The 26,775-nt window shown below is 36.2% G+C and overlaps 1 protein-coding gene across 1 annotated transcript in view; it reads right to left on the bottom strand.

The window, feature by feature from the left end:
* COL19A1 (collagen type XIX alpha 1 chain) overlaps positions 1 to 26,775 on the bottom strand; it is a 186,401-nt gene that overhangs the window by 39,054 nt on the left and 120,572 nt on the right. The window contains exons 13-14 of the mRNA XM_062573096.1: positions 20,010 to 20,063; positions 6,614 to 6,667 (exon numbers count right to left, since the gene is read on the bottom strand). Of these exons, the coding sequence (XP_062429080.1) occupies positions 6,614 to 6,667; positions 20,010 to 20,063 (108 nt within the window). The remainder of the gene's footprint in view (positions 1 to 6,613; positions 6,668 to 20,009; positions 20,064 to 26,775) is intronic.

The raw sequence follows: 26,775 nt of genomic DNA on the forward strand, positions 1-26,775 counted from the left end.
TTTGTTTTACGACACCAAAGGTGCCTTCTGCAAGATCCACCTGTTCGGTAAGAGCGCACAGAACAGCAAGCACCATTTCCCCACATACGTAGAACACCATTCTGCAAAATCCTGCTGGCTCTCCTTATCAGTAAAGCTACTTCCTAGAGCTCCAGTACTTTAAAAAAAGATGAGGAACAGGACCATGGTTTTGCTTAATCAAAGAGATTACTTCCTAGGGGAAATACTTTTTACTCTGATGGAAACTAACTAGTGAGAGAGAGGCAATCAACAACTCCCCATGGAGTTAGAAGGTATAAAAAACTAAGATGCTAGTAAAGCCAAACGAAAGGCAAATAAGCAGAAGTTATTAAAAATGATGGATAAAACTGTAAGACCTGGCAGAACATTATTGCCTCAAAACAGAACAACGCTGGTGTGTTCCAAGATATAAAAATGAAATCCAAAATACCTCCATCAGGAGTGTGGCAGAGTTAGGAAATATTAACCCCTTGCGTTTTACTGTGATTACGCTGTTGACAAGAAAAGACAGTGTTACTTAAACATTATCGGATTGAAAATTTGGAAGGCAAGGAAGGAGGAGGCTGCAGCCAGTTTATACGCACCTCTGCAGGTGGCATATGAACACTGACAACATCAGTCTCTGTGTTCTAAGCACAAAGAGGACAACATGTTTGGGCCTCAGAAACACCGAGGCAAGGTGAAGGAGGATTGCTTCAGAATTGTGGGCCCCATGTCTGAGCTGGATTAGGGATCAGAAATTTGCCACTTCCAGCTAATAACAGAGTATCATAAGCATCTGTTGTGTATATCACACAAAATATCACAGCTGCCTCACACTCCCTCTTTGTTCTCCAACACAGGAAGAGACACAAAGCCATAATTTTTTCTATTCATTTTATTTTGGAAGTGATTTGTCACTTTATATTTGCACTGAAAAATATGATAAATATAGTCACGATGTTTTGACTGTGATGCTCACTCAATTTTGTTTTCTAAAGCTAATGGCAGGATTTCTCCTCTGATATCTGTATTAAAAATGGCAATTCAAAACTGGGACTGAGCCATGATGCTGCTGCATGCTTATTAGATGTCTCAACTTTAAAGCTGTTATAGTCTAGCAAGAATTCTGTAATGCTGCAAGCAGTCAAAAAATAAGACTTTATCTTCCCTTCTCATTTGCCAGTATGTCATTCCCTTTACTGTTTTTTCACAAATAAAACTGCTGCAACAATACAATCCAGGAAGGATGGTATTCTGTATCTGCCACCAACCCTGACCTCTCAGATAACATTTGTACATCAAATAAATCATTTATGACAAAATGGAAAGCCACCAAGTCACAGTTTTGTAAAACTGACACAACCTCAAAAGAGCCCCAGAACTGCCTTGCAAATAAGGCAGGCAAGTGGGACTTGGAGCATCTGAGCTGCATCCTTGCCTATGCCACAGGCTTCATGTTACCAGAAGTAAATCATCTCTCTGTTTCAGTCTTTCTATCTTCAAAAATGGACAGAATACTTCCCTACTTTAATAAACTGTATCTTTTCATCACTCTTTTAAAGTAAGTGAAGTGAAGTGTTCAGTTACTGCATTGATGAACATCTCTGTTAAGCCTATAAACAAAACCAGTGTTCAACAACAGAAAATGCTTTAACTCTAGAGTGCCTTCCTAAACTCTGGTTTCTTTCTTCCCTTCCCACTATTTTGTTCCACTGATACCTCTGTATAATAGACTCTCAGTCTCTACAGATGAAAAAGAAGCATTACTACTGGTTTTCAAGAGTGGAAGCAATGAGATTAACAGGAGTTGAAGAATTATTGTCAAAGCAATTTCTGCCTTTTCAACGAGAATTTTGCACATCTGCCACTTTGGACATTTTTCAAACTTGCTCCTTTGCAAATACCAATCAAAAGCTCACTTGAGCAGGGTTTGCTTGTTTTTGGTCTGTGTATCAAGTTGTGCAATTGAGGGATCTGAAGCGCAGAGAGAGTATGGTTGTATGAATAAGAAAAGAACTGAAAATGTGTCCTGATTGTTTTCCAAAATTACAAACAGGTTTCAGATGTTATTTGTGTTAAACAGGCAGGAACAGAAATACAGGTGCTTAAGAGGAAACAGCTACAAGCTGTGTAATTACTGTGTTTTACAATATCTTTTTCTCTCTTAACTTTTATATTTCATCTCATTTATGTGAAGATGAGACTGATGAAAAAGTCTACCCATCCTCACAGTCTATGTAGTAAAATGTGTAATGATTAAATTGCTATTTGCTATATATTGCTAAACAATAAAGTTGGGATATGTTGGCAGAAAAATAGCAAAGAATACTAGTTTTAAGAGGATGAATAATCTCAATCGCGGTACACTAACCTGTGATTCAGGAGACCTGAAGTTTTTATTTCCCTGCTTTGCCACAGGCAGCTTCTTCGCCAAGATTATACTTGGCCAAATCACATAGCCTTCATGTTCCCTACCTTAAAAAAACAATGATTGTATTTTCCTTCTGCTGCACAGCAACACTGATCAGAGTTCATACCTGTCTCACCCCAGACAACACTATTATATTGGCAGAAGTCTGTAGCACAACTCTAGCCTACTACTCTTTTTATATTTTAAACAATCTGATGTTCCACCATAATAAATGGGAATTATTGAGAAGTGGAATTCCTCCAGTCAGAACAGTTCTAGGGGAGACACTGAAAACTGAAACAGAAGAGATGAAGTTAACCCTTTTCTTCTATCCTGTAGCATACCTATACAGAAACACCCTGCAGCTGGTTAGTGTGAAAATAAAGAAAAGGGTCATATGCAACTAAAAGCAAAAATAAACTCCACTGAGCACTAAACAGGTTTTGTTAGCTTTGTGCTATCGTCTGTAGTGTTGCATTTCATTACCAGTAACACTCACAAATAACAGTGTAATACATAAAGCAGGGCCAGACACCATGCAGATTGGAACTATTTCCCGAGCAGTCAAGTGGCAACCTACATGATCTTCTCGCCTTAACAGAGTCAGGCAGCAATGCTACCGTCTTAGACCAGAAAAGTATTTTGGCTGAGTGAAGATTTGAGAGTTGGGCCAAGAACAGTTAAAATACTAAGTTCAGACCCTTCCCATAAAATTGGTTTTAAATTTTGAAAAAAAAAATTTTTTTGTTGGAACAGGAATGACTATACCTTATATTTATGCAAAAAAGCTACGCTTTGCTGGCAATCCCTTCTGTGTAGCTAAGACCTGTAGGTATTTGTGTTAGCAGTTACTGCAGAAGAAAGCTACCAGTTTAATTCTTCAGTAAGATCAAAATGCTGTGCTTGTAACCTCACGTCAGTATCCTCCTCTTTTGTTTCATAAAATCAGCATTTTGATTTTTGTCAAAGAATCACGTAGAGGGAGATAACAGTATGGGAAAGAGGCAATACCTCTTGGGTTAAGACCTAAGAAGAAAATGCAAGTAAGAAAATGTATAAAATGTATTTGAAGACTGCAGGAATTTTGATTTCAGAACCAGAACATGTAGAACACTTCTGATGCAGCAAGGAATACTGTAATTAACAGAAGCTTTAAACTGCTGTCTGGACTCTTTAAAGGGGGAAGGGCTCAGAAAGCACTAGAGGGAGCTGCTGTTCTACTGAAGCCATTCGGATTCCTTGTTTCCAGCATAAATCGTTATGCACTGAAGTGTGACAAGTGTGAGCACACATCTCAGCTCTCTAGTACTGAAATAACAGAACAACACTCAGAAACAACAGCAGGCAGCAAAGACCAAAACCATGAGTTCTGAACTAGAAGGGTATAACAGAACATTTTTAAATTGTACAATGTATAATAAACCTTAAAAAAAATGCTCAGAAGAGCTGAAGATCATCATCCAGGGAAACTGATGGAAATATTTTTATAATCCATCAGTAAAAATCCTCACCGACTCCTTGACTTTTGTGGGCACAGGCTTTACTCCAAAGGGAAAAATTATTCAACAAAATGAATCCCTGGAAGAAGATGCATAGAAAGTACCACTTTACCTAAGTAATTTCATGCAATCGATCTACATTTTGACACTGATATAGGTTCTTAACCAAAGATGTGCAGATGATGTTAAAGGAATTGAAACTCAGTACAAACATGAATTTTATTGAAAAAAAATCCTCAGAAATTACATTAGAAAAAAAATGATGAACCACTGAGACTGGCTTAGAAAAGTCAGATTAGCAGCAGATGAAGAAATAAACAAAATCTTAATTGCTGCTGACTTACACCCCTTCCACAAATAGGTATAAAATAATTATTTTAACTTACAAAAATTCACACTCCTGAGAAGTGTCCAGTTTGACTGTTTCCCCTTTTGAATGTGGTCTCAAAAGCTTCCCCCAACCACTTTTTTTTTTTTTTTTTTTTTTTTTGGACTGTCTTTTATATCAAATCCCCTGAGCATTGTATCAAATCAACTGTTCAGCAGTTTCTTCCTCAAGGAGGCAGAACGTTCCTGCTGAAAGTTTCTCTTGTCATTGCTGAGCAGTTGGCTGTTTTACTAATATCTAAATTAAGTACTCCTTTATTAATTTCACACACTCAGGGTGTACTGGAGCTACCTTAACAATTAATGACTGACCCTCTTACCTCTCGAATACAGATTTCTTATGTTTCTGAAACAGTAATCAAACATCTACCTCACTTTTTCCAGAACATCTAATTTTTAAATGTTAAGGCAATAGGTTAAGCGTTTTGTAACCTATCTACACCAATTTTATGATAGCAGCTACCCCACAGGTGTGATAGTTTTGTTGCTTAACTATGGTGATACTGCCAACGCACATTACTGTGTATTCCAGCTTACTGTATGCTTTTTGTATGTGTCATACTCTCAGTCTTGGAAGAGGAATACAAAATGTTGGTGCAGGCGTATCCAAAATAAGCATTGTATCAGAATAGTTATACTAGAAAAAAATATCTCTAAACAAGATCTAGGCTATGAGTGCTTGAGGAATGCTTTTGTGATATGTAGCATTTCTATACTGTACCCATACAGAGATCATCATATGGGTGCTGTTATATTGACAAAGTTGAGCTTTACATTGTTATAAGAAAATCTGAAATAGGTTTCAGTAATAAAAAAGCAGTTTTGCTTCCGCTAGTGATTTCTGGTATGTCTGTGAAAGACCATGCATCTTCACATGCCTGAGCAGCCAGCAGAGCTCTGATGGCAGAATTCTACAGGGAGAAACAGCTTTATACTGGTTCACATGAAACTGAGTTGGTTAAGTCTAACATTGACCCCTGCTATAGTTAGCCTTTTTTCTTTTAACGATCATTTTTGGTATTTGCATGAAGATTCTGTATTGTTTCTCTGTTTGGATTCCTGCAGCCTGCATTTTGGCATGAGGATCCCTAAACTGTAACTGTACAAAAGACTCAAATATGTAAGGCTTCAATGTTGCTATGTAGAGGAAAAGAGGAAGATAGAGGGATTTTTAACTATTTTGCTTTATGCAGAATAAATGAAAAACAACATCAACTTCCCTAAGGAATGTGTTTCTAAATACATTTTGCAAGGAAATAGGGAAAAAATATGACACAGAATTGTAAAAGTTGCACTATTTTGTTTTCAGATAATTATAAGTGACATCTATTTCATTTTATTCATTCCATTTCATGCTGCAGTCCACTATTCTCTTCTCTAGAAATAAGACTAAAAGTTTCCACTTGCGGTGAGGTTCAAGTAGATTAGTCAAACGGTCTGATGTAGAGGCTACCGGCCTTCATCTATTTCAGGTAAGCTGAAGAAGGAATCACAGAACCTGATCTGAAACTAAGAATGGAAAGCAGCAGAAGTTTTCTTTACCTACAAGCAAATGGCGGCTTTGTGTTTCTGCATGATAGCGTGTTTACAATACAATATAAAGGGAATGGTACAAATATGATCAAATCTTCTTCTATCAAAGGCTGCATTCATTCAAGGCCTAAATTGCCCAGACTCACGTCCGACTTCACATTTGAAATCATATATCTCTTAAAAGAAAACCCCAAATCCAGAAGGTCTTAGATCTGAACTAAAACATTTAATGCTTCATTAAAAATCCTTTCACAGAGTTTTCTATTTCTTAATCTTTTAATTCTTCAGTAAACTCATTTGATCTACAGCTGATTGCTCTTTGCAGTGCTTGGTATAATCCTCCCCATCATTCAGACAGTTGGCACATGCTTCATACGGTCCTTCATCTTTCAGATTACCCCTCTGAGACAGAAATTATCCCACCTTAAACAGAGCATCATGCATTTTGTAAACTGAATGAATGCACAGTATTCACATTTAGCATATATGGCCAGTCTTTCTTTAAAATGCCAGACAGTTTGTTTCTTCCATTGCAGTTTGTATCTTGTTCTTTCCATCCTATAACCCTGTATTGGTTTGTGCAGTCTCTTATTTGTGGCTCCAGCTCTTTCGCCTTTGCTCTATCAGAAGGCTGGGAGTGTTAGCTTTTTGACACAGCATGGCGAACACTGATCTATTGTTTTCAAGTATAATTATTATTAGATAATCTGATATAAATGCTAACAAAATTCATCATCCTAGGTTGGAGTGAAAATTTCCTATTCCCCTGTTTGGTACTCACAGGAGGTCCTGGTGGTCCTGGTTTTCCAGGGAGTCCTGGTTTGCCTCGTCTTCCCTGATAACCAAAAGAAAAACAGATGCTTATAAACATTACAGTTAATGACTGATTTGTAATAAGACCTCTGTTTAAAAGGAATGTTTATTGTTATGCTTACAAGCAAAAAAACAAGAACTTTCCAAAATTAATACTTTATACCAGTCATAGTATACATGCATCACTGTAACATTTATTGTCACACTTCAAAGCTATGTCTCAGAAGGGAGTGCATATTGATAGGATTGTAACATACAGAACATCTTGATGATATCTGAAGAAAATACATCTGAGTATTCTTTACTCATAATAATCTTTACTGCCAAAAAGAAATCTGAAGCACATTTTTAGAAACAAAGTTGAGAACAACTAATATTTAGGCACCATAGTAAAAATATATATATATATATCCATAAAGACTAAATTTTGCCCTTGCATCTGATAAAGCTAAATTACAATAAAAAGCATCAGAGGAATGCCCTGCTGAAAACTTGGCTTTAGAAGTTAAAAAATGATAATGCTGGCTGACAGCGCACGTCCCGTTGTTCAAAACTATTTCAGTATTTCATTAAAGGACAATCTCACACAAACCGCAGAAGCAATCTAAGGAACAGAGAGGAGAAACCCAGCTTCAGTCTTTACAGGGCTCTAATCTGTAGAAAACTCTTCTTGTGCTCTGCCTCTCCTTGATCTTAAACTATATTCTGGCTAAACAACATGATAAAAGTTCTTCTTCCTGCGCTGTAGCTCCCAAGGGTAACCCAAACGCCAGGAACCTCCTGAGAAGCAGGAGACAGGGATTTGAAGCCCTTCCGGCTGAAGGAAGAACCGAACTAGGTCTGTGGGGCTACGTTCCCTCCACTGGGCTACGACACACAACGTGGACAGTGCTACCACCGTTTTGTGAAGGTCCTCAGTCAGCCAGTACCGTTCAAGGGCAGCTCATAAAAAAAAAAACAAACCAAAATAAAAAACCCAGCACATTTGGAGTGTCCAACTCCTGGGTCTTAACTAGCCGAGACGTGTTATGTGCTGAGCTGTTTAATCCGGTCAGTAGCGGCACACGAAAGGGCTGCAAGTGGGGCAGCTCCGGCTGAATTTCCGAAGCAAGGTGGTGCGAGGTGCCTCCCGGCGGCGCTGCCCCTCGCCGCCCGCACTCACTCCCTACCCCAACCCCGTGACGTGCCCTCCGCTGCGGGGGTGCCGCGTGACCAACCACAGCGGGTGAGGACAGCCTACGAGAAAGAAAAGTTATCTGTAACTTTGACCAGTTCCTCGATTCAGCTCACTGAATAACCACCTGGTTTGGTGTAGCCGGGCACAGCACTGGGAGAGGCACGAAGAAAGAGGGTCTGTTGTTCGCCCTCAGCGCCACCAAAATAATCACTCGCGCAGCTTCAGAGCGTGCTGCTTTGGGCCTTGATCCTTCAGGCCAAACTCCCATTTGGACTGTAACTCCCAAAGCTGAGACGTGCCACTTTTGGACTGCTCTTCAGTTCAGAAATACTGATGGAAATTAATGCAGCCTCTTTGAAACCCAGAGAACTTGCATTAGAAGCTATGGAGAACAGACTGAAATATAATGATCTAAGTAATAAACAAATATAAATTGTTTCCTACCTTTTAAATATTTCCCCTGAGTTATAATGATCTATACTGTTGACTTCTTGAAACACCTTCCTTTTCCTGTTTGGACTTATTTAAAGTATACTGAGGATGACACTTAAAATCACAAGTCTAAACAAAGCATCGAGGAAGTGTCAAGGGAAAGAAGGCAGGGCTCTGACTGGCAGCCACAACTGCGAACGAGGTGTTAATTACACAGGAAAACACCGAATATGTTCAGAAGGCATTTTTTCTTCTTTACAAGATGAGCTATAATGTGATTTATGGCAGTTTGCAAAGTCAAAACTAAGCACATGACGAACTTTCTGGAAATTATATGAAAACTAAAATATTCTGGTGTAGCTATTTTTCTCTGTAATTTGTTAATTACTAGAACACTTACCTGGTGAAACATAAAATAAACACTTTCCCTAACTTTTATTCAACTAGTGTATTACCAGACATTCTAGTACATGCCATACATACAAGAAAAGATGTAGAACAACAACACACAGATCTGTAGGTTTAGAGGAGCAAAAGTTTATGAAAATATTACTATAAGGGAAAATTTCCAAGAATTCAAGTTATACCTTTCTATAATGTGTTTTTATCTTATATTCTTCATTTTCCTTCTACATTTCTGGCCAACATAAAAGGCAGAAAAACAAATTTCTTTAATGATGCATAACAATAAAAACATACTTTTACAAACATGAACATTTCTGATTAAGCTGTTTGGCAATATGCAAATAATGTAGTGGTATTAGCCCTTTTCTTAGCTCATAAGAACCATTTAACCACCTAGCTTTAAGAAACAATGGTATTATGGCCAATGCAGTGATCATTATAAACTTAGAAAAGTAATTAAAATGTTTCTCTGAAATGAAGCATCAGCTTCTTCTAGAGGAACAAAACCTTTTTTTTCTATAAGCTTCCTTCTAAACTATTGAATATACTGAACTATATCGAATTTTAACACAGAAATATGTAAAAGACCACTACTGAAGCAACGCCTTTCAGATAGAGATTTCAGTTTTATGGATACACACACAGCTCCACCTACTTACCAACAGCTTTCCAGCTGCAGTGCAGAAAAAATAAAATATATAGCATGGCAAAATTGTAAGTAGTGAAAAACGGTTTAACTTTCCGTTTAGATAACATAATTAAACCAATTAATATTTTTTTTTCTGAGAAGCCCACTAAGGTCTTGCCTTGAGCAGACCGCGAGCCAGACTGGGACTAAATACCTACAATATGATTCCGAGTCTTTCTTCTAGCAAGAAGGAAGGAGGGAGAAGTATCTCCATGCCCTTCCTGGCTCACGGAGAGGGCTTAGCTGGGAGCCACAGTTCCAGCCTCCTTCTCAGAAGCGGGTATCAGCGGCCGCGTGGGAGCTGCGCTCCCCGGGGTGCTGCAGCGCAGGGGGCAGGCAGCCGGCGCGGGAGGCCAAAGGAGCCCTGCTCCCTCGCCCCGTTGCCAGCCGACGCGCACGGATTACAACGAGCAAAAGGAGGGTTGCCCAGGCACAGCGTGTCATTTTCGGTGGGCACGTTCCCTAAAAGTGAGGAACTGAAAGTGAATTTCGTTACCTTTATTTAGTTGAGTTCACTGAGCAAATAAAGCACCTCAAAATATAAATACAAAAGTAAATACTCCAGGTACGACGCACTTGCTTTATCTAAATTAAAAATGCAACATCACCTAACATGACTTAAAATAAAAAAGTGGTGGTAACAAGTTTTTTTGAGACTATGTAGAATAGTATCTAAGGAAAACAAAAACATAACAGTTGTTGACATTTCCTTTGTGCTGCACACATTTTTTTGGCAATTAATACGATAAGTTATCTAAATGTTACTGATATTTTATCCCAGCCTCTTTACTCATGCCTGACCTGAACTAATTTGACAGTAGCCTCTTTCCCCTTTTCCTTAGAACAAACTTCAGCCCTCATACACACATAAATCATTCAAATAATAACTGCTTGGTCATAGGCAAACATGACAAAATATTAAAATTAATATAAAGGAGTCAGCAAAGCCCAGTTGAGCGCCTGGATGAAGTTTCTGTTCCTCTCTTATTCACCCCTTCTGTTAATCAAAAAGACTCGACAAGTTTTGCCTCAAACTGGATGGAAAGAAAGCACTTCAGAACAGGCGCTCTGAGCATCCTACCAGATGTTTGTACTCCAATTCTGGCTACAGCCTCTGAGCACTACCATAGGCCTAATAAATAATGAAAGAACTTCCTTAACTTTATACTGTATCATACTACATCTAGCTAGTCACATATTTCTAAGAATAGAAGAGTAAGATTACTCTTAGTGTCTAGAATAAACTGTAGATTATTTTAGGATAAAAATAAGAGGAGATACATATGAGCTCTGACATGATTTATGAAAGTGAATTAAGAATTTAAAGAACTCATACGAGTATGAAGGGAAAAGTTCTTAAAATGTCTATGTGAATTTTCAAGGGGAATAACTAATTAGCAGTCTCTGAAACACACCATTGCATTTCAAAACAGGAACTAGTATACTAGAGAAAGTAGGAAGTTGGGCTTTAAAGTCTTAACTATTTTAGGTACTATATGAGATAAATGAGGCTTGTATCAACTTGTTTGCCAAGCTAAACTAAGATTCTCTCGAACAAACTTGAAAAGCAGACTGACAAAGTGACAAATACTCCCAAAATGGGAATGAAGTGGAAAGCAAAGACTCATGTCTCAGAGTGTCTGATCCATTTGGACACCCCGTCAACCCACTAGGTACCTAAAAGCACAACCACGCAAGCACAGTTCTGGGTAATTAAAAAGTTGTTTCTCTACACGCCCAGAGCTGCCGCTATGCAGCCTGCCGATCGTCAGTGCTACACTAATTCAGAATTCACAAATACACACAAGGGACTTTCCCTTGCCTCAGTCCTCTGAGCTAACTAACCCAGCGGACATTCTCCAAATATGCCTAACCCATACAGAGGGATCTCTACACATAACATAAAATACTTGCCTTCATTAACATTGGAAAAAAGGTCACGGCATATCTCCTTATCTTCTAACAACCCAGTCATACAAGGTGCTTTTCTCAGGCTGCCCCGCAAAAAAAGTCAACGTAATTAAACGAAAGATCTCACTTTGTCTTCCTGTTTTCCCTGGCTGCCTGTACTCACGACTCTGTGTTCATAGCTACTTACCTGGAGCATTCAGAGCCCACCAAAAGCCAACTCTAATCCAGGAGAAAACCAGCCCAGCCTCAAACTGATGACAATACTTTACTGCACGGTTTAATGTAAGCAGATTGTCAAATAGCTGTATTAGGCGAATGAAGGCAAGACATCACACGGAGTATCGGAGAGAAAGCCAGTTCAAAAGGTAATTGTAAAAGGAAAATAAGAATTAATCACAAAAATTGGAGGAATCACCCATCTAACTGTGTACTCTTTTCTCTGACTGGAACAGAGACAGAAGGAACTGTAATTACAGAACAGTGCACGTCTATTTGCCATTTAACCACCTGATTCTGCACCCACAGCGGTTGATAGGAGTTCTGGCACCAACGCAAGAAAGTCTCACAGCTCGGCTCTTCTGTCGTCTGAACTGGGAATTCAGCCTGTAGTCAATGAACTCCACTAGGGCATCCGGACTTAAATGTACAACTCCTTCCTTTATCTTTTCAATCTTGGCCTTGAGGATATATGATGGTAGCCAGGATACTACAAATTAACCTCAACATTTAATTCTAAGCTTGAATAAACTCAAAGGAAATAAGATCAGAAGTCAAGAATTTTAGCTGTTTGCAAAAAGCAAGCAAGAGTGTATGCCTCGTATCCCACTAAAGCCTTTCACAGACATATGGCTCACAGAGGAAAAGAGTAAATAAGACCCTATACTGCTGTTTTGGAAGAAAATAGTCACTGGGGAATTCTTTGCTAATACAGAAGCATTCCATCACTTAGCCTCGGCTCTAATTTTGGTAACGATTTCCAATAAATTCTAGTTCCATTATTTTTGTATTTATAAAATGCTAAAAAGATAATCTAGCCAGGTTATATATTTTTCTTCATATATATTTAATAAACATTTAAAAAGTCCTTAAACAAAGGATAGCACTGTCAGCAAGTAAAATTCTGCAACTTAAACTCTCCAATACCTCTATTTCTAACAAATCTCTACAAAAAATGGGTCACAGCTTCTGATGAAGTGTACTCACAAAAAAGTGCATTTGGAATGCAAAATGCATTTTAATGTGCATTTTAAACGCATTACAAAGTGCAAAACCCCTACAAGTGATTTTGAATTAAAATGCACTTGCAATTGTTTTTCAACTTCATTTACATTTCTTCTTAGACTTTTTAGATTAAGAAAATAAAAAATGAGAAAATTATTTTCTGACAAATCTGTTTTCAGCCTTCTAAATTACAACTTCTTTTCACCTCACTTTTAAAAGCCAAAGTGGCAAAAATATACACTTTGCATCTATTTCCTGCCTTTGTCATTCTTTGCTTTTAGTTTAGAAATATTCCGGTAGAAAAACTGAAAATTATTTCCTTCTTTTACATTAACCATTTCCATCCTGTTAAAGACCTGAGTGAAGGAATCTGCAGCACTGCAACTAAAGGATGAAATCAGACTGGAGCTTTCCATCCTTAAAACCAGCTTCCATCAAAATCAGGAAGGACAGAGAAGATTAAAAGAGATTCCAGGGTTCCAAAGCTGTAGCTGTGAAAAACGCTGTTTGTGTTGTGCCTGAAGCCTAACCTGCTATGCAGTTATCATCACTGCTCTGTAAAGCTTGCTTTACAACTTGTTGAATATGACATCTAGTCACTGAACTAGAAGACAAATTATGACAAAGAAAGGTTAAAGTTCTATAAGCCACATAAATGCAATCTGCATTTAAATAAATTTTGATATTTGTACAATACTTTAAATAAATAAATCAAGACAATTTATCCTTTGCATTTATTTATTTATAAAGATTTTCCCACGTGTTATAATTTTATTTGTGCTTGGCAGAAAAGCTTGTAATCTCAGAAAGTAAATTGGGTATTAACATAAAGCAAGTAATGTAATTTTGCAAGCTCCCTCCAAACACAGTTTTAGTGAGATCAATGCTGAAACACTAGCTATGACATTCCAAAGGACTGTCAGTTTTATGAGACTTTTAATTTATTACAAAGATAATGCTAACAATAACCTCCTCTTAAGTGAAGTATTTGATACTATAAACACAACGATTGCAAATCAGGAAGTTGTTTCAAAAATATTTACTCCAAGACACCTGCAACTTCCCTAGGAATATGCAGTCAAGAATATGTCTACAGTACTACAGAAAGATTTGTAAATGCTTTGAACTGAATTCATTATTAGAACCAAGGAAACAACCAAGGTGGAGAATGAGTCAGTTTAAATATATAGGAAACATTTAAAAAAATCCTACCAACCCATAAAAATGAAGTTATTGGCAGCTATACTGAGAAAAATCTAGAGTTAGTTAAATTAAGTTAAGAATAAAAAATGAACCATCTCTAGATTTCATAGCAGAAATATCATTAAGTTTTTCTGTAGCTTTGCTTTAAGAGAATTTTTCAAATTCACTAAATCATATATAAAAATTAAATAGTGTTTTCAATTTTTTTAAATATATCAAGTTCAGGGAAAATCTCTACTGCAAAAATATCTATCTGAGAAATCATTGATTTCCAAAACCTTTGGAATTTTACCTTTGAAATAAAAATTTCACTTCACTGCATTTGACACAGCGAAGGCAGAGTCTGGAAAACTCAATACAGCCTTATATTTATAAACAGTACAAGCTTGAAGAAAGTACAGTAACACAATAAAAAAATAAGGCTAGAAAAAAATACCTCACATGGGAAATTGAAGTACATCAGTTTAATTTACTTGAAAATAAATGCAAAGCTGATTTGATTACTGAGAAAAAAATTGTACATTAAATGTGTCCTTAATGTTACTCAGGGAGGCATAACAAAAAACAGTTGCTGGAGGCTGAAGCTACATGCTCAAGTGAAAAAAATACATTTTGAAATACGTGAATGACTAGAAAACACTGAAACAAAATGTCAAGATGACTGAGGAAGTGTCTTGCTGATGCCTTTCAGGTGGAAACTACTTCTATAGAAGATTCACTTAGCAAAATTTCTGGGGCCGTGCAGGAATGCTGAGAGAAATACAATCTCCTGCATAACGCAAGAAGCCAGAAGAGATAACACAGTGGTCCACTGTGGTCCAAGTTCCATGCAATCCTTGATCAGCACCTAAACTTTCTGTGTTTCCCGATCAGTAATATTGCACCATCAACCATATCGCATCTGGGTAACATCTAATTATCTTCCGAAGCACCTCATTTAACTTCAAACACTGCTGTAATAGTACCAAGTTGTTGCAGTAGGTTGCCCAGAGAGGTTGTGGAATCTCCTTCTCCAGAGATCTTCAAGGCCCGCCTGGATGCAGCCCCATCTAACATGCTCTAGGTGACCCTGCTTGAGCAGGGGGGTTGGATCTCCAGAGGTCCCTTCCAACCTCAACTGTTGTGTGATTCTGTAATTCTGTAGTAATATACTGCTCTGAGAGCCTAAAGCCAACAGCAGGAACATCGTAAAACTACGCACAAAGGCAATATCCACAGAACGGTCTAGTGTCTCTCGTTCAGGAATGAGCAAGAGGGGAATGACTAGCCATCTCTACTCATTTCTCCCAGTGAGTAGAATTAAAAATAGAGGATATTATTTAGCAAGGTCTCATGTCTAACATAAGATGCATAATAATTCATTTCACTAAAGAAGAAAAAACCAAAAATTTTGTACAAATTCATTAGCAGTAGAGCAAGGAGGAACATAGGGCTTGCCTTTTTTTTTTTTTTTTTTTAATTACAGTAAAGTTTTGAAGACTGCTTGAGATGAATGTAACTCACTTTGGAAAAAGGAAATTAAAAGACTGTCAACTGGAATGTACTGATCAACTTAGAAGAGGGCAAGATCTTCTGTATGATTAAGTGATAGGTATTCTATTACATAGTCACAAGTAATGAAAGCCACAGATTACTGCTTTTTAAGAGAAACTTGTCTTTAAAGCTCTAAGAACCTGGGCTAACTTAAAAAGAAATAGCAAGGATAAAATGCACAATACAGGCAAGGAAAATGTGTAGCTTTTCTTTTTGTATGTAAACAATGAATTCTAGAAAATATGCTCAACTTCTGGAAAGTACATGACAGGCAGACCTTTCAGTATATTACTTGTTTTGAGAAAAAAACACTTTTACAAATAATCAAATCTGAAAGGAGTGCAGTATGAGTATGAAGGAGGTATAGGAACATAAATTTGGGGAATATAATTAAGCATAGTATGAGTTTTTGGCATAAGACATTAAAAATGAAAAACATCAATTCTCAAAGAAAATATTGTAGCAACTTCACTCCTTTTCTTCTTTGGTTTAGTATCTACTCTACAATCCCACTAGAGCCTTTCCTAGAAGAGTGTATTATTTAGGCTAATATTACATGCCTCTGAAATATAAATGGAATTATGCACTATATCTTATTGCAGAGATTAATAACATAACATCTTCAGAATTAGTAATGTTTAACATCACTTTTTTACTTTGCAGATTGGTTTCTGGAGTAATATTACTTAGAAAGAAATACCAATATCTGAATCACTAGTGACAAAAAAAAAGACAAAAATTCTAAACTAATAGCATTCTGCTTATATCTGAGAGTATCTGTCTTGTCAGGTAATGTTACTTTTTTATACTTTTTAATACTTTTTTACATGGATATTCAGCTAGCGTTGGTCATCTGTTTCTTAGCATTCCAGAAAACAAAAGATAGACATTTTTACTTGAATTGCTAATATTATAAAGATAAGAATTATTCATTTGGTAAAGATTACATATCAGGGCCTTTTACACTGTATCAATGAAAATGCTTTATATCAAAATTAACCTTGCTTGAGCAATTAGAACAAAACAGAACTAGAGTTGTAGGCAGGATAAATGTTTCCCTATATTGTTGTTTATATCTATATGTCTCCCTCTACTATTTTCTTCTGCCATAACCATTGTTACATGACCAGAGAAAGAATGGGTGCTAACGAGTTTACTGTGATAAGCACAACCAATATATTTGCAAAATACTGGACTATTAACATATTTTTTATTGAGAAAAGATATTTTTATGAATTATGGTATTGCAAAAATATGAAAAAAGTGATATGCATATGAATTCCTCTTTTTCTTCTCCATAACTGTATCACTTCAAATTTTTAGTGGGTTTGAGATTTTCTCCTAAGTGAAGACAAAAAATAGAACATGTATATCAATATAGGAGCCTGTATCACTGCTTTCAGGTTTCATCTCTCTCATTCTGACCCTACACTGCATTTCTGTAAACATATCACATTAGTGTACACTTTCTTCCTCAATCTCTTTCATCCTTCGGGAGATCTGTAAAGCATCCAGGAGGATCAACTTGGACACAAGACATTTCACAAATTTTGTTGTCAAGTTATCTGTGTGCCATCATTTAAAAGCAGAAGAACCTAAACTGCTCAAAAACTGAGGGGCAAGATCATAATCCAGCATGACCATATAGTGATGTATCAGATCATCAAGACACAGAAAGTCATACAGTTATGATTTTATTAATCACATGTTGACTCAGATGATATGACATAACTGCATCTCTAACATGTATTGGACAAAACTGTTAATATTTGATTTGAAATCATGCACTGATATATCTTTGCTCTTGAAATAAAAGCCTATAGTCATCATTTTATTCTGTGAGATGACTGTAAATTTGTGCTTGTTAATAGATTTCACATACATGTCAATAAACTTTTCAAGCCTGGCATAATTTTGAACTAAGAATCTACAAAGCATTATTGTTATAATTACATACAATTATAGATAGCTATTTATTATGTTTCTATAATAATAATTACATCATATAAGTTTTGATACAGAATTTTCCTGTGAGGTGAAAGAAATATTACTATCCAGGCTTATTTCTCTTAAAATGGGTAGATATTTGTCCTAGGTTCCTTCTATGGTCAACAAACTGATCCACTTTGAGACTGGTTCCCATCTTCACTATCTGTTGATAGTTCTAGTATTAAACTCTGTGATCTTGGATGATAAGAAACAAAATCTCATTTCTAAGCAATATGAAAATGAAATGAAAATGCTTGGCTCAGGCCAAGTCAAAGACAGGAGTAAGCCACTGGGGCAGAGAGTTTCTTCTTCCAGTTCCATCTGATTTTATGCTCTCTCTTACCTAAGTCACTAGCTCTAACATGAGCCTTCCACATATTTGAGTTTTTGGCAGATCACCATTAACACTATCAATTTTCCTCAGTTCCTTAGATCTCCTTTTAATGTATGTTCAGAGGCTTCTAACTCACACACTTAATATTTCTTGTCTGCATTCCCCTTTAATCTAATTAAGCCTAATTTTCAAAAGTGCTGAACACTTAAAAATGTTGCTGAAATAAGTAGAAATTAGAACTTTGAATATGTCAAGTACTATGCAAATGAAAAGTATAAAAAAATCAAAGTTCCCAGAGCATGGCATGCCAACTGAATAGATACTTCCAATATTTTTTTAATATGTTACAATTCCGATATGTAAAATGAACACAATAGCAAATTTAGATGGACATTATGATGGAAAAAACTCATCAGTTAGTTATACACTCAATATGGTGCCTTAATGCTCAAAAGAAAGCCCATGAGAAAACTGGTAACTTCATACAGTATGTAAGATTTGGAAGATCTGCTGCAAGTATTATGGGGAACATGACATCCATAATTAAGTAAAAAGGAATATTAAATAGACATTAGATGTGTCCTGCCCAGTTTGCCATTAAACAGAGCAGAGATCTTGTTAAAGTCAGTATGTTATTGTATAATTAAATGTATTGGAAATGTAAATCCTCATGGGAGTTGAATAAAGACTGCAAACCACATTATTAATTCTTGGGTGGTGGCGGTGGCTAGTAGAATATTAAAAAAAGAACATGAGTATTGTTGTGAACATTTCACTGGTAGGAAGATAAAGACAGATGCTGAGACTCTGGAGTCTGCTGTTCCCATTGTTTGGTTCAAGGCAACCGTGTGCGAGGCTGAGATTATAGAACAATCAGTACCCTGTTTATACACACACTGGCATACAACAGCAGCTTGGTTTTATGTGTGAACAGGAAATGACTATTATAAATTTATCAATCCCCTAATTTCCACTGTGAAATAGAAAAAAAAATCTCCACAATCATTTATCCAGCATAATATATTATGTTACATGTTAACTCAGAGTCTTTGCCTCAGAAAGTTAAGAAATTCAAAGAAATAACTGTCTCCAAAACACAGTCATATTTATACTTGTTCCCAAAGGAGAAACACAAAATTGTGTACTTTTGTAGATTCAATACACCACAGAAAAACATGCCAAAACTGGATATCTGCAGCTTTTTCATACCTCATATCTCTTAAATGCGTAGCAGCAAGTCATAATAATTATAAAACCCCGAACAGCAAACCCATAATCCCACGTTTATGTTCTCCACATAACTTCTGCTACACCCTTACTATACTATTCTTGTTTGAATGGATTCTCTATCCTTACTTTGAAACTTAAAAGCCTCAGCTTTCAAATATTAATGTTTAGCTTAAATGAAATTTAGTACTATTTTTATAACTTCAAGAAATAACAAGCTACTGTTTAAGTAAACAACAACAATACAGCTTTGAGGCCTACAGGTCATTACTCATTTTGTTAAAGACCCGGTCTTATGTCAATATTATTACTATTATTAGAATTACTAAACTGGCCTTTAAAAATTCTACTGATTAGGAGTCTCTGTAGTCGACTAAGATCAACGATGAATGGTACTAAGTGCTTTCACTACAGATAATTTAAATCAGATACTACAAATCATGATGCCGAAATTAACCAAGAATTGTTGACACAACTAAATTGAAAACCACCCATTGGGCTCTATTTAATTTGGATAACTATTGAAGCACTTAAATCTGAGTGTCTTCCCGAACTTTTAGGAGTGGACTCTCAAGAACAAATTATTTCTTGAGGTATCAGAATAACAAACACCATTATATCATTATCTTTTCTGCTGAACTACCAAATTCAGCAAGTTAGGGAAAGCAAAGGCATAAGAAACAGAGAAACCTGTCAACTACTTCATTACAATAACAGCCCGAATAACCAAGGTTTATTTCATGTCTTGAGCATAATTTTTAACTGTTCTTTCTCCTATTATTTTTTTTCCCCTTTCTTTGTGTATGTATGCTAGGGCTTGCTAATCACGTAGTAGTAACAATGACAAAAATTGCCTCATTAGTTCTGATTTCTGTTAATATTTTGGATAATGACCCTAAATTCAGATTTTCATGTATCCTAGATATAGTAAGATACGGCCTATTCCTGCAATAAAACTAAAACTTTGGAGCAATTTTATTATTGTTTGATTTAAAATTACAGCAGAAGCATGTTGGGCAAATGACAATATCTGCACCTGTGCTGTCAGTCATTAAAACATTTTAGATGGTTTAAATTGTTAAATCTCCTTCAACTGAGGAGAAACCTCAAATGTCAAAGCTCAGTTTGTTGTCAGCATGCTTCATACTCAGCTGCTACCTTTCAATTTTTTATTAGTGCTTAGAAAGAAGCAACACATCAAGGTCAGTGAGCACAGCCACCAGTTGTTCACAGAGTTTACTCACCCTTTGACCTTCTCTGCCAGGTGGACCCTGGGGACCCTCCAGTCCTGGCAAACCCTGAAAATACAAACATTAAGCAAATATAACATTCAATGCTATTTTCATCCTGCATTATTCTACGCAAGTGAGACTATGCCAAAGAGCCAGATGTCAAGACAAAGCATTTATTTCTGATAATAAAAATAGGTTACTCATAATAACAACCGCTTTCAGGGTGATGTTATATTCAAGAGCGGAAAAAGTGCAAACAATAATTACTAATCACATTCCTCCACGTAAAGACTGAATCACTTGGAAAAGAAGAGGTAAGTCAGCACTACTTAAACGTAATTATAATTAGCTACAGCTTTTATGAACAGTTACTTATCTTTTTAAGGTAGGATGCCATAACAGACAAGCTATATTAAATGAATGACAACCTTACAACTCAAATTCAAATAGAGGCAGTGGAGGGAAAGGGGAAAGGAAAGGGACAGGCTCACATGGCCTAAATATAGTAGAAGGCCTTATGCTTTCTCTACTGTAAGAATCAGCTCTCTGCAGTCTCCCCTGTGCACCTGGCTGGGCTTTCCCAAACCCTCGTGAGCCCCCTCTTTGCTCGCTGCCCTGACCGGGCACAGGAGATTCGGGTATCTGGCTATGCACTCTACTCCTGCGCCTTCCTTTTGAATTCAGTGCAAGGATCTGTCCCTCCAGTCACAGAATCGGAGACTCTTTGTGAGGCTTTAATTTTATATCTGATTAACATACAATATAATCATAAAGCCATCAAGTAACAGCTTTGTCCTTAGAACAATGCCCCCCTCGCTTTATCAGTCATCCTGGAACATAAATACCTCTTAAAATGACTTTAGGGAAGCTATCCAATTTCCATTTTAGTCATAAAAAGTATGAAATGAGCTTTGAAACAATCAGCAAAAAATACTGATTATTTTTTATAATTAAAATTGAAAGAAATTAGAAGAAATTTCAGCGTAATATTGCATATTCTTATAGGGTATTACAAATTTAAATAATTTTAGTTTGTTTAACAACAGTTTGAAATATTAATTTCTTAATCATTTAAATTTCTCAGATCCAGTTATTAGTTCAGTTCTACTTATACACCTCGTGAAATTTAGAACTCCTTATTTAGAATCAGTTATGTATCCTTACTGTATTGCCCCAAAAAGGATAAACTGAGACTCCATAAGAGTTATATTTTAACAAAAATGTCCGAATTTCCAGAAACGAACTTCAAAAAACTTCATGATCTCTAATTCCCAAGATAAACTTGAGAAAGTAACTTGACCATGTCAAAATTGCTTGCTTCAAGTGACATTATTACTTGATTAAAATGAAGTCTGGCTTCAATTTTAAATAAAAGTACTCAGTTCAAGAATTTTCTTATCATTTCTTCACCTTCAACTACTGAAGTTAAAGAAATACCTCAGACATTATTTCACTATGGAGTATTTCTTCTTTCACCTCAATTTCTAATGTTAATGAGGTAAGATATAGGATCTTTAACAAAACTGCTGCATACTTTTTATTTCCTTTATTTTCCCCAAAGTTTATGGAGCCAGAATATGCATTACAATTACAAACATAATATGCCCAATAAATCACAGTATGCTAATTACAATGCAGTTATGTGGCTTATACATTGCTTATAAAGCAATATGAGAATACAAGCTCTGTAAATCTTATTTTTTTCTCTCCAAAGTAGTTTGAAAATTTGCTAAGCATTCTCACTGGCTAACTATTATGAAAATTCTATCTTTGTAGAGAAATTCTGGGAATTCAGGAAGAGGTGGAGTTTTGTTAATATTTCATTTTTAGTGACAATTTGATGGAGGCAAATGAGATGAAGCTCTGCAACGTCTGTTTTATGAGGGCGGAAATACTTAGCCTCACATATCTGTACCAACGAGGCTCCAAGGGGATAAGAATTCTACAACAATATATCTGCACAATAATGATAATTAATAGCCAACTTTTTTTTTAATTCTAGACTTTTATTCTGTTTCTTCTCTCTCTACAATATTATTGTCAAGAAAAAGGAACCAGATAAGAGGGTTTATCTTCAAGGAAAGGGAGGAGAGCTGCTTACAATTGGTAAGTAGGCAGGGAGGACTACACTGTACAAGGAGCCACATCCTGACATTGAAACTGAGGTAAAAGTTCACATTAACTTCAGAGGGATCTTTGGTTTAACAAGTGATAGGACAACATGGACCATGTTAACTAACATGGCTGTAAAACCATAATAACCTAGCAATGGTAACGAACCAGCAACACCATCCACTACTCACTGAATGAGATCCTCGATAAAACTAACTACAACCTTTAAATCACTGCCGAAAGAAACCTGCAGAAAGAATGAAAGAAAAACTTTCTCAACAGCAAAATCTCTCTAAAGGGGTAAGTACAACATTGCCAGCTGAATTCCTATAAAAATTGTCAGTGAACGAAAAAGTTCATCATGGAAAAGGAGAATATATTTGTGAGATGACAGAGCGAAGTATCTACTTAGTCTCTCCCCTACTTGATTTCTGAAGATCTTCCTCTGGAGATCAATGATCCACTTGCTGAAATTACAGAAGGCTCAGCTGGTAGACAAAAGAACTTCCCACCACCACAGATGGAAAGAGAAAGAAATAGAATATATACTGTCATATGGCTATATGGAATATTCTGCTGATTGTGCTGAAAATCTTCATATACAAAGGCAATCTATTTTACATGACTATTTTCCCAAGTGAACAGAGCTGTAACATCCAAAGCAATTAAAATGATCCTTTATCTGCTAATTTTTACTCAGGCAGTCTGGTAATGGCAAGGGCATGGGGATGGCAATGGGGCAAAAGGTGTATGAATAGCACAAGACAAAAGGAGATATAAAAAACAGCACTATTCCAGTGGCATCAGTTCCACAGGAAAATACAAGGCATCCTTACATAGATGGCCTAATACACCTGCGATTTTCCTGACTTTGTCAGGCCACCTTTGAGATCAGAAGATGATGCCTTTCTAAGTGCTTTGTGCAGAAGTGAATTAAAATAACGTATGTAGTTTTTATGGCCTGTATCTTTCTTTGGTCAGGTAAGTCCCTGGGAGTTATGTGCCTAAAGAAGCTTGCTAAACATGAAGTGGAAATATATTTCAAACATTAATGTGTAGCTTAGAGGGAAAAGCCAGTGAGCTAAAAGTGGGCTCAGGTGTACCTGAAACTTGGGAAGATTGCAGTGAGTGAGAAGGGCTACAAAAGGAGACAAAACTTGGTATATAGCCAAACAGTCCTGAAAATGAAGTTGACAGTGGAAACCTGTGAATTCTTTTATGAAGAAGTAAACAGCAATGGAAAGTTTGGGCAAAAGAAAATATACTGGTTGTGAAGTCAGATAAAGAAAAAGCAGATATTCCTGGAAGCACAAGCTCACAAGTATTTCAACAAAATGATGATCAAAACTTAGATTAAGGTTTAGTCTAAAGGAAAACGTGGTGGATTTAAAAAATGCTACAGTAGAATAAAGAGAGTTACAAAATAACTTGCATCTCATATTAAAAATATCTGTAGCAAATAAACTATTATGTAGTTATGACATCACAAAAATGTCAGGACTATTATGAAATAATTAGATATATATTTCGTTGAACATCTTAACCATCTTAATCGTTCATAATACAAAATGATTATTAAAATTTGCAGACAACACACTCTAGGTTAACATTTTTGGCAAGTAACTGGAGATACAATCTTATGAGAGTTACTAAACTTAAGATGGGAGAAGTGAAATGTGTTTGGAAGGTAGTTGATAGAAATATCAGCTAACAGTCCAGCCAGTTAAACTGTTTTAAGTTTCATAAGGTATCAGTTTAAAGTGTACTAGCTGGCATGTAAGTATCAGAAGCAGTGTATTACAGGAGAAGGGCTAAAATCCTGTCATGTGACCATACAAATACAAAAAAAAAATTTTGTAATTACCTGTTATATGAATATTAATGTCTACAGAGATACTGTGGAGACTTGGTTCATAATTTAATAGTTCAAAGTAACTGCCTAAGAACACACTCTGAACAAAAACAAAGCATTTATCATGACCTCTTGGTCAATTAAAAAAAAAAAAAAAAAAAAAACAAAACAGCTGAAGTGGAAGAGTGAAGTTACTTAAAGTTGTTATTCATATTACTTCCCCGGAAGCTTGCAGCTGATGCCAAAAGCATATTCAACAAGTATTATACAAGTAAGTATATTTTTAGTGTTCTGAAAGTTACTTCAAAATGTACCTAATGGTTTTTGAAACAGAAGGCTAGACAGCTGCTTTATGCACTGTTAGGTGGTATTGCTGAAATAGATTCCAAATACAACAGCCTTTCCTTCTCAACACAAATTAGCTATATAATGCAAATGCTAACAGTAATACAAAAGGTCTCATTAAGCACAAAAAGTGCTTCATCGTAGACCTTTACAGATTATTTTTCCAACTCCTCTACATAAAACTGATTTCATCCATTTTTTTGCCTCATTATGAATTCAGGCTCACATATGACCCTAAGTTTGTATGGAAAAAATGCTACTAGGCAAGGAGAAAGTGCACAAAGTTTAGTGAGGCAAGTCAAGCAAAGACACAGACAAAGCCTAAATTAGCTATGCAGAAACATCTCTTGTGGCAATGTAAGAACAGGTCATTTCTGGCCATCTGAATATGTGAGTTTTTATCACTTACTAAAAAGATTCAGCTGTCACAGACAATATTTGACAGAGCAGTTTGGAAATTAGATGTTTATAATCAGAAAGGTATAGTTCTACCGAAACAGTACATAAGCAAGTCAACAATAGAATTTTCTTTTATAAGTGAATTGCTGGGCAACTCCCACTGCAGAAACTTGACCTAGTTCTTCAAAGCACAGTTCTCACTAGTATTAAAAACAGCTCTGGCACGCTGATAAATCAAGTATACAGTGATCTATCTGTGAAGTCCACAAGTACGGCACTGTAAGTCAGGTAAAAAGTGACCACTGATTTCAAGAAGAATCCTTAAGTGACGTCATGTGGGATCACAGTAAACAGCTGCAGCCTGAAAGAACCACAGAGCATTCCCCAGCCTGCCAAAGACTGCACAAAGCATGGACAGGGCTGCTGGTGCTTCACTCAAAGCAAGGATACCCCAGAGATGTAGGAAAAGAGACAAAATGCATCAAGATGCAGTTTAGTTATGCCTTAAATTCATCTATTCTTCTGCAAGTGTTACCAGGCAATAAATTTTACTGTGCAGGTCATGATTTTCACTGTGATCCTTCCAACCTATGTTGAGGATATTTCTCTCTCTGGCATGTTTGCACTGTATTGCAGGGAAATCGGTGGCTTCCTCTCTTTTAGGAGTGCGGTTTACCCTCAGCAAGCAAAGAAGTCAAAATCTAAATACCTAACCCAAAGTCAAGGCCACTACAATGTGACCAAGTACCTTTAAGTCAGTCTCTTTCCTGTGACTATCCCACTGCCCTCTTTTAAGTAGCCCAAATGGGTGGATGAGGAAAAGAGAGATCTTAAATATTACTATGATACTTTCCTCTTCTTAGCTACAAGATTGTCCATTACTACATGGACAGAAACCCACAGACATAATTTGCTGTTACAGAATTTTGCTAAAATGCAAAAAATATCACAGGAAATTCACAAACAAATGGTCAATTTGCTTTGTATTACCATTTCAGTGAAGGCAATTTGACAAGCGCTTCTTTCAAATACCCGTATCTTCAGCATTTCCTAATGTGATCTGGTCTCACTCACATCGCCACTGAAACAAGTGGGGTTGATGCACTGAAAGGTTTGAACTCTGCATTTGGGGGGACTGTTTTTCTCTTGAGCTCAAAGTGGAATAGGCTACATTTTCTGCTTTCAGAACTGCTGCCAACCCATTCACTTTGGTGGGAAAAAAAGATACCATTTAGCAATAAATATTTCAGATTGCATGAAAATATGATCAGCTATATTTTTGTGATAATTTATTACTGAAGCAAACAGAAAACAGGTTTCTCATTAATCTCATTTTTCTTTGGCTTTAGTCATATCTACATCTCTCTCTGGTAACTCAACTTGAAATCTGTTTTAATTTACTTCAGAGACAATCATTTCAAGGAGAAACTAGAATAGTAATTTCACAGAAGTTCACACTTTATGAACCCAGTATCTTTATTAGAAAAAAGTATAGAAAATGGTATAATTTAAATTCATCTGAAATTATTCTTTACACTATGTCTACCTTTAATAAAAAAAGTATAGAGAACTTCTTAAATCATTCTTCTAATGAAGGACTTATAAATCATATTCATGCCAATTTTGCAGACTGCAAATTATTTAAAAATATATATCTGTGAGGCCAAGACATGAATCTTATCTGCATAAAGAAGATTAAAAAAAAAAAGAGGACTGAAAATTCTGGAACATTTTCTATTTCATTAAACAGAGCTACCTTGACAGGATCTACCTCCATACTTAAAAAGTATTAAAAAAAATCAAGGTCTACTGTGATGGTTAAATGATAGCTAATGCAAAAAACCAGAGCTGTTTAATATTTTCATGAAATTAATCTGCTTGCCATTAAAAAGCTCAAGTAGTTAAAATTCAGATTCTTCTTAGAGGGAGAGATATGAGAATAGAAGATTTAGAATGAAAACAGAATAATTTTCTGTCTATACTTTCTTTAGTTACCTAATATTCCTCTCCCCCTTACTTTACATTATTATGCGAAGAGAATGAGAGAATAATATTAGTGGAGGGACTTAT

This window comes from Rhea pennata, chromosome 3, assembly GCF_028389875.1.
Source record: "Rhea pennata isolate bPtePen1 chromosome 3, bPtePen1.pri, whole genome shotgun sequence".
NCBI classification, from domain to species: Eukaryota; Metazoa; Chordata; class Aves; order Rheiformes; family Rheidae; genus Rhea; species Rhea pennata.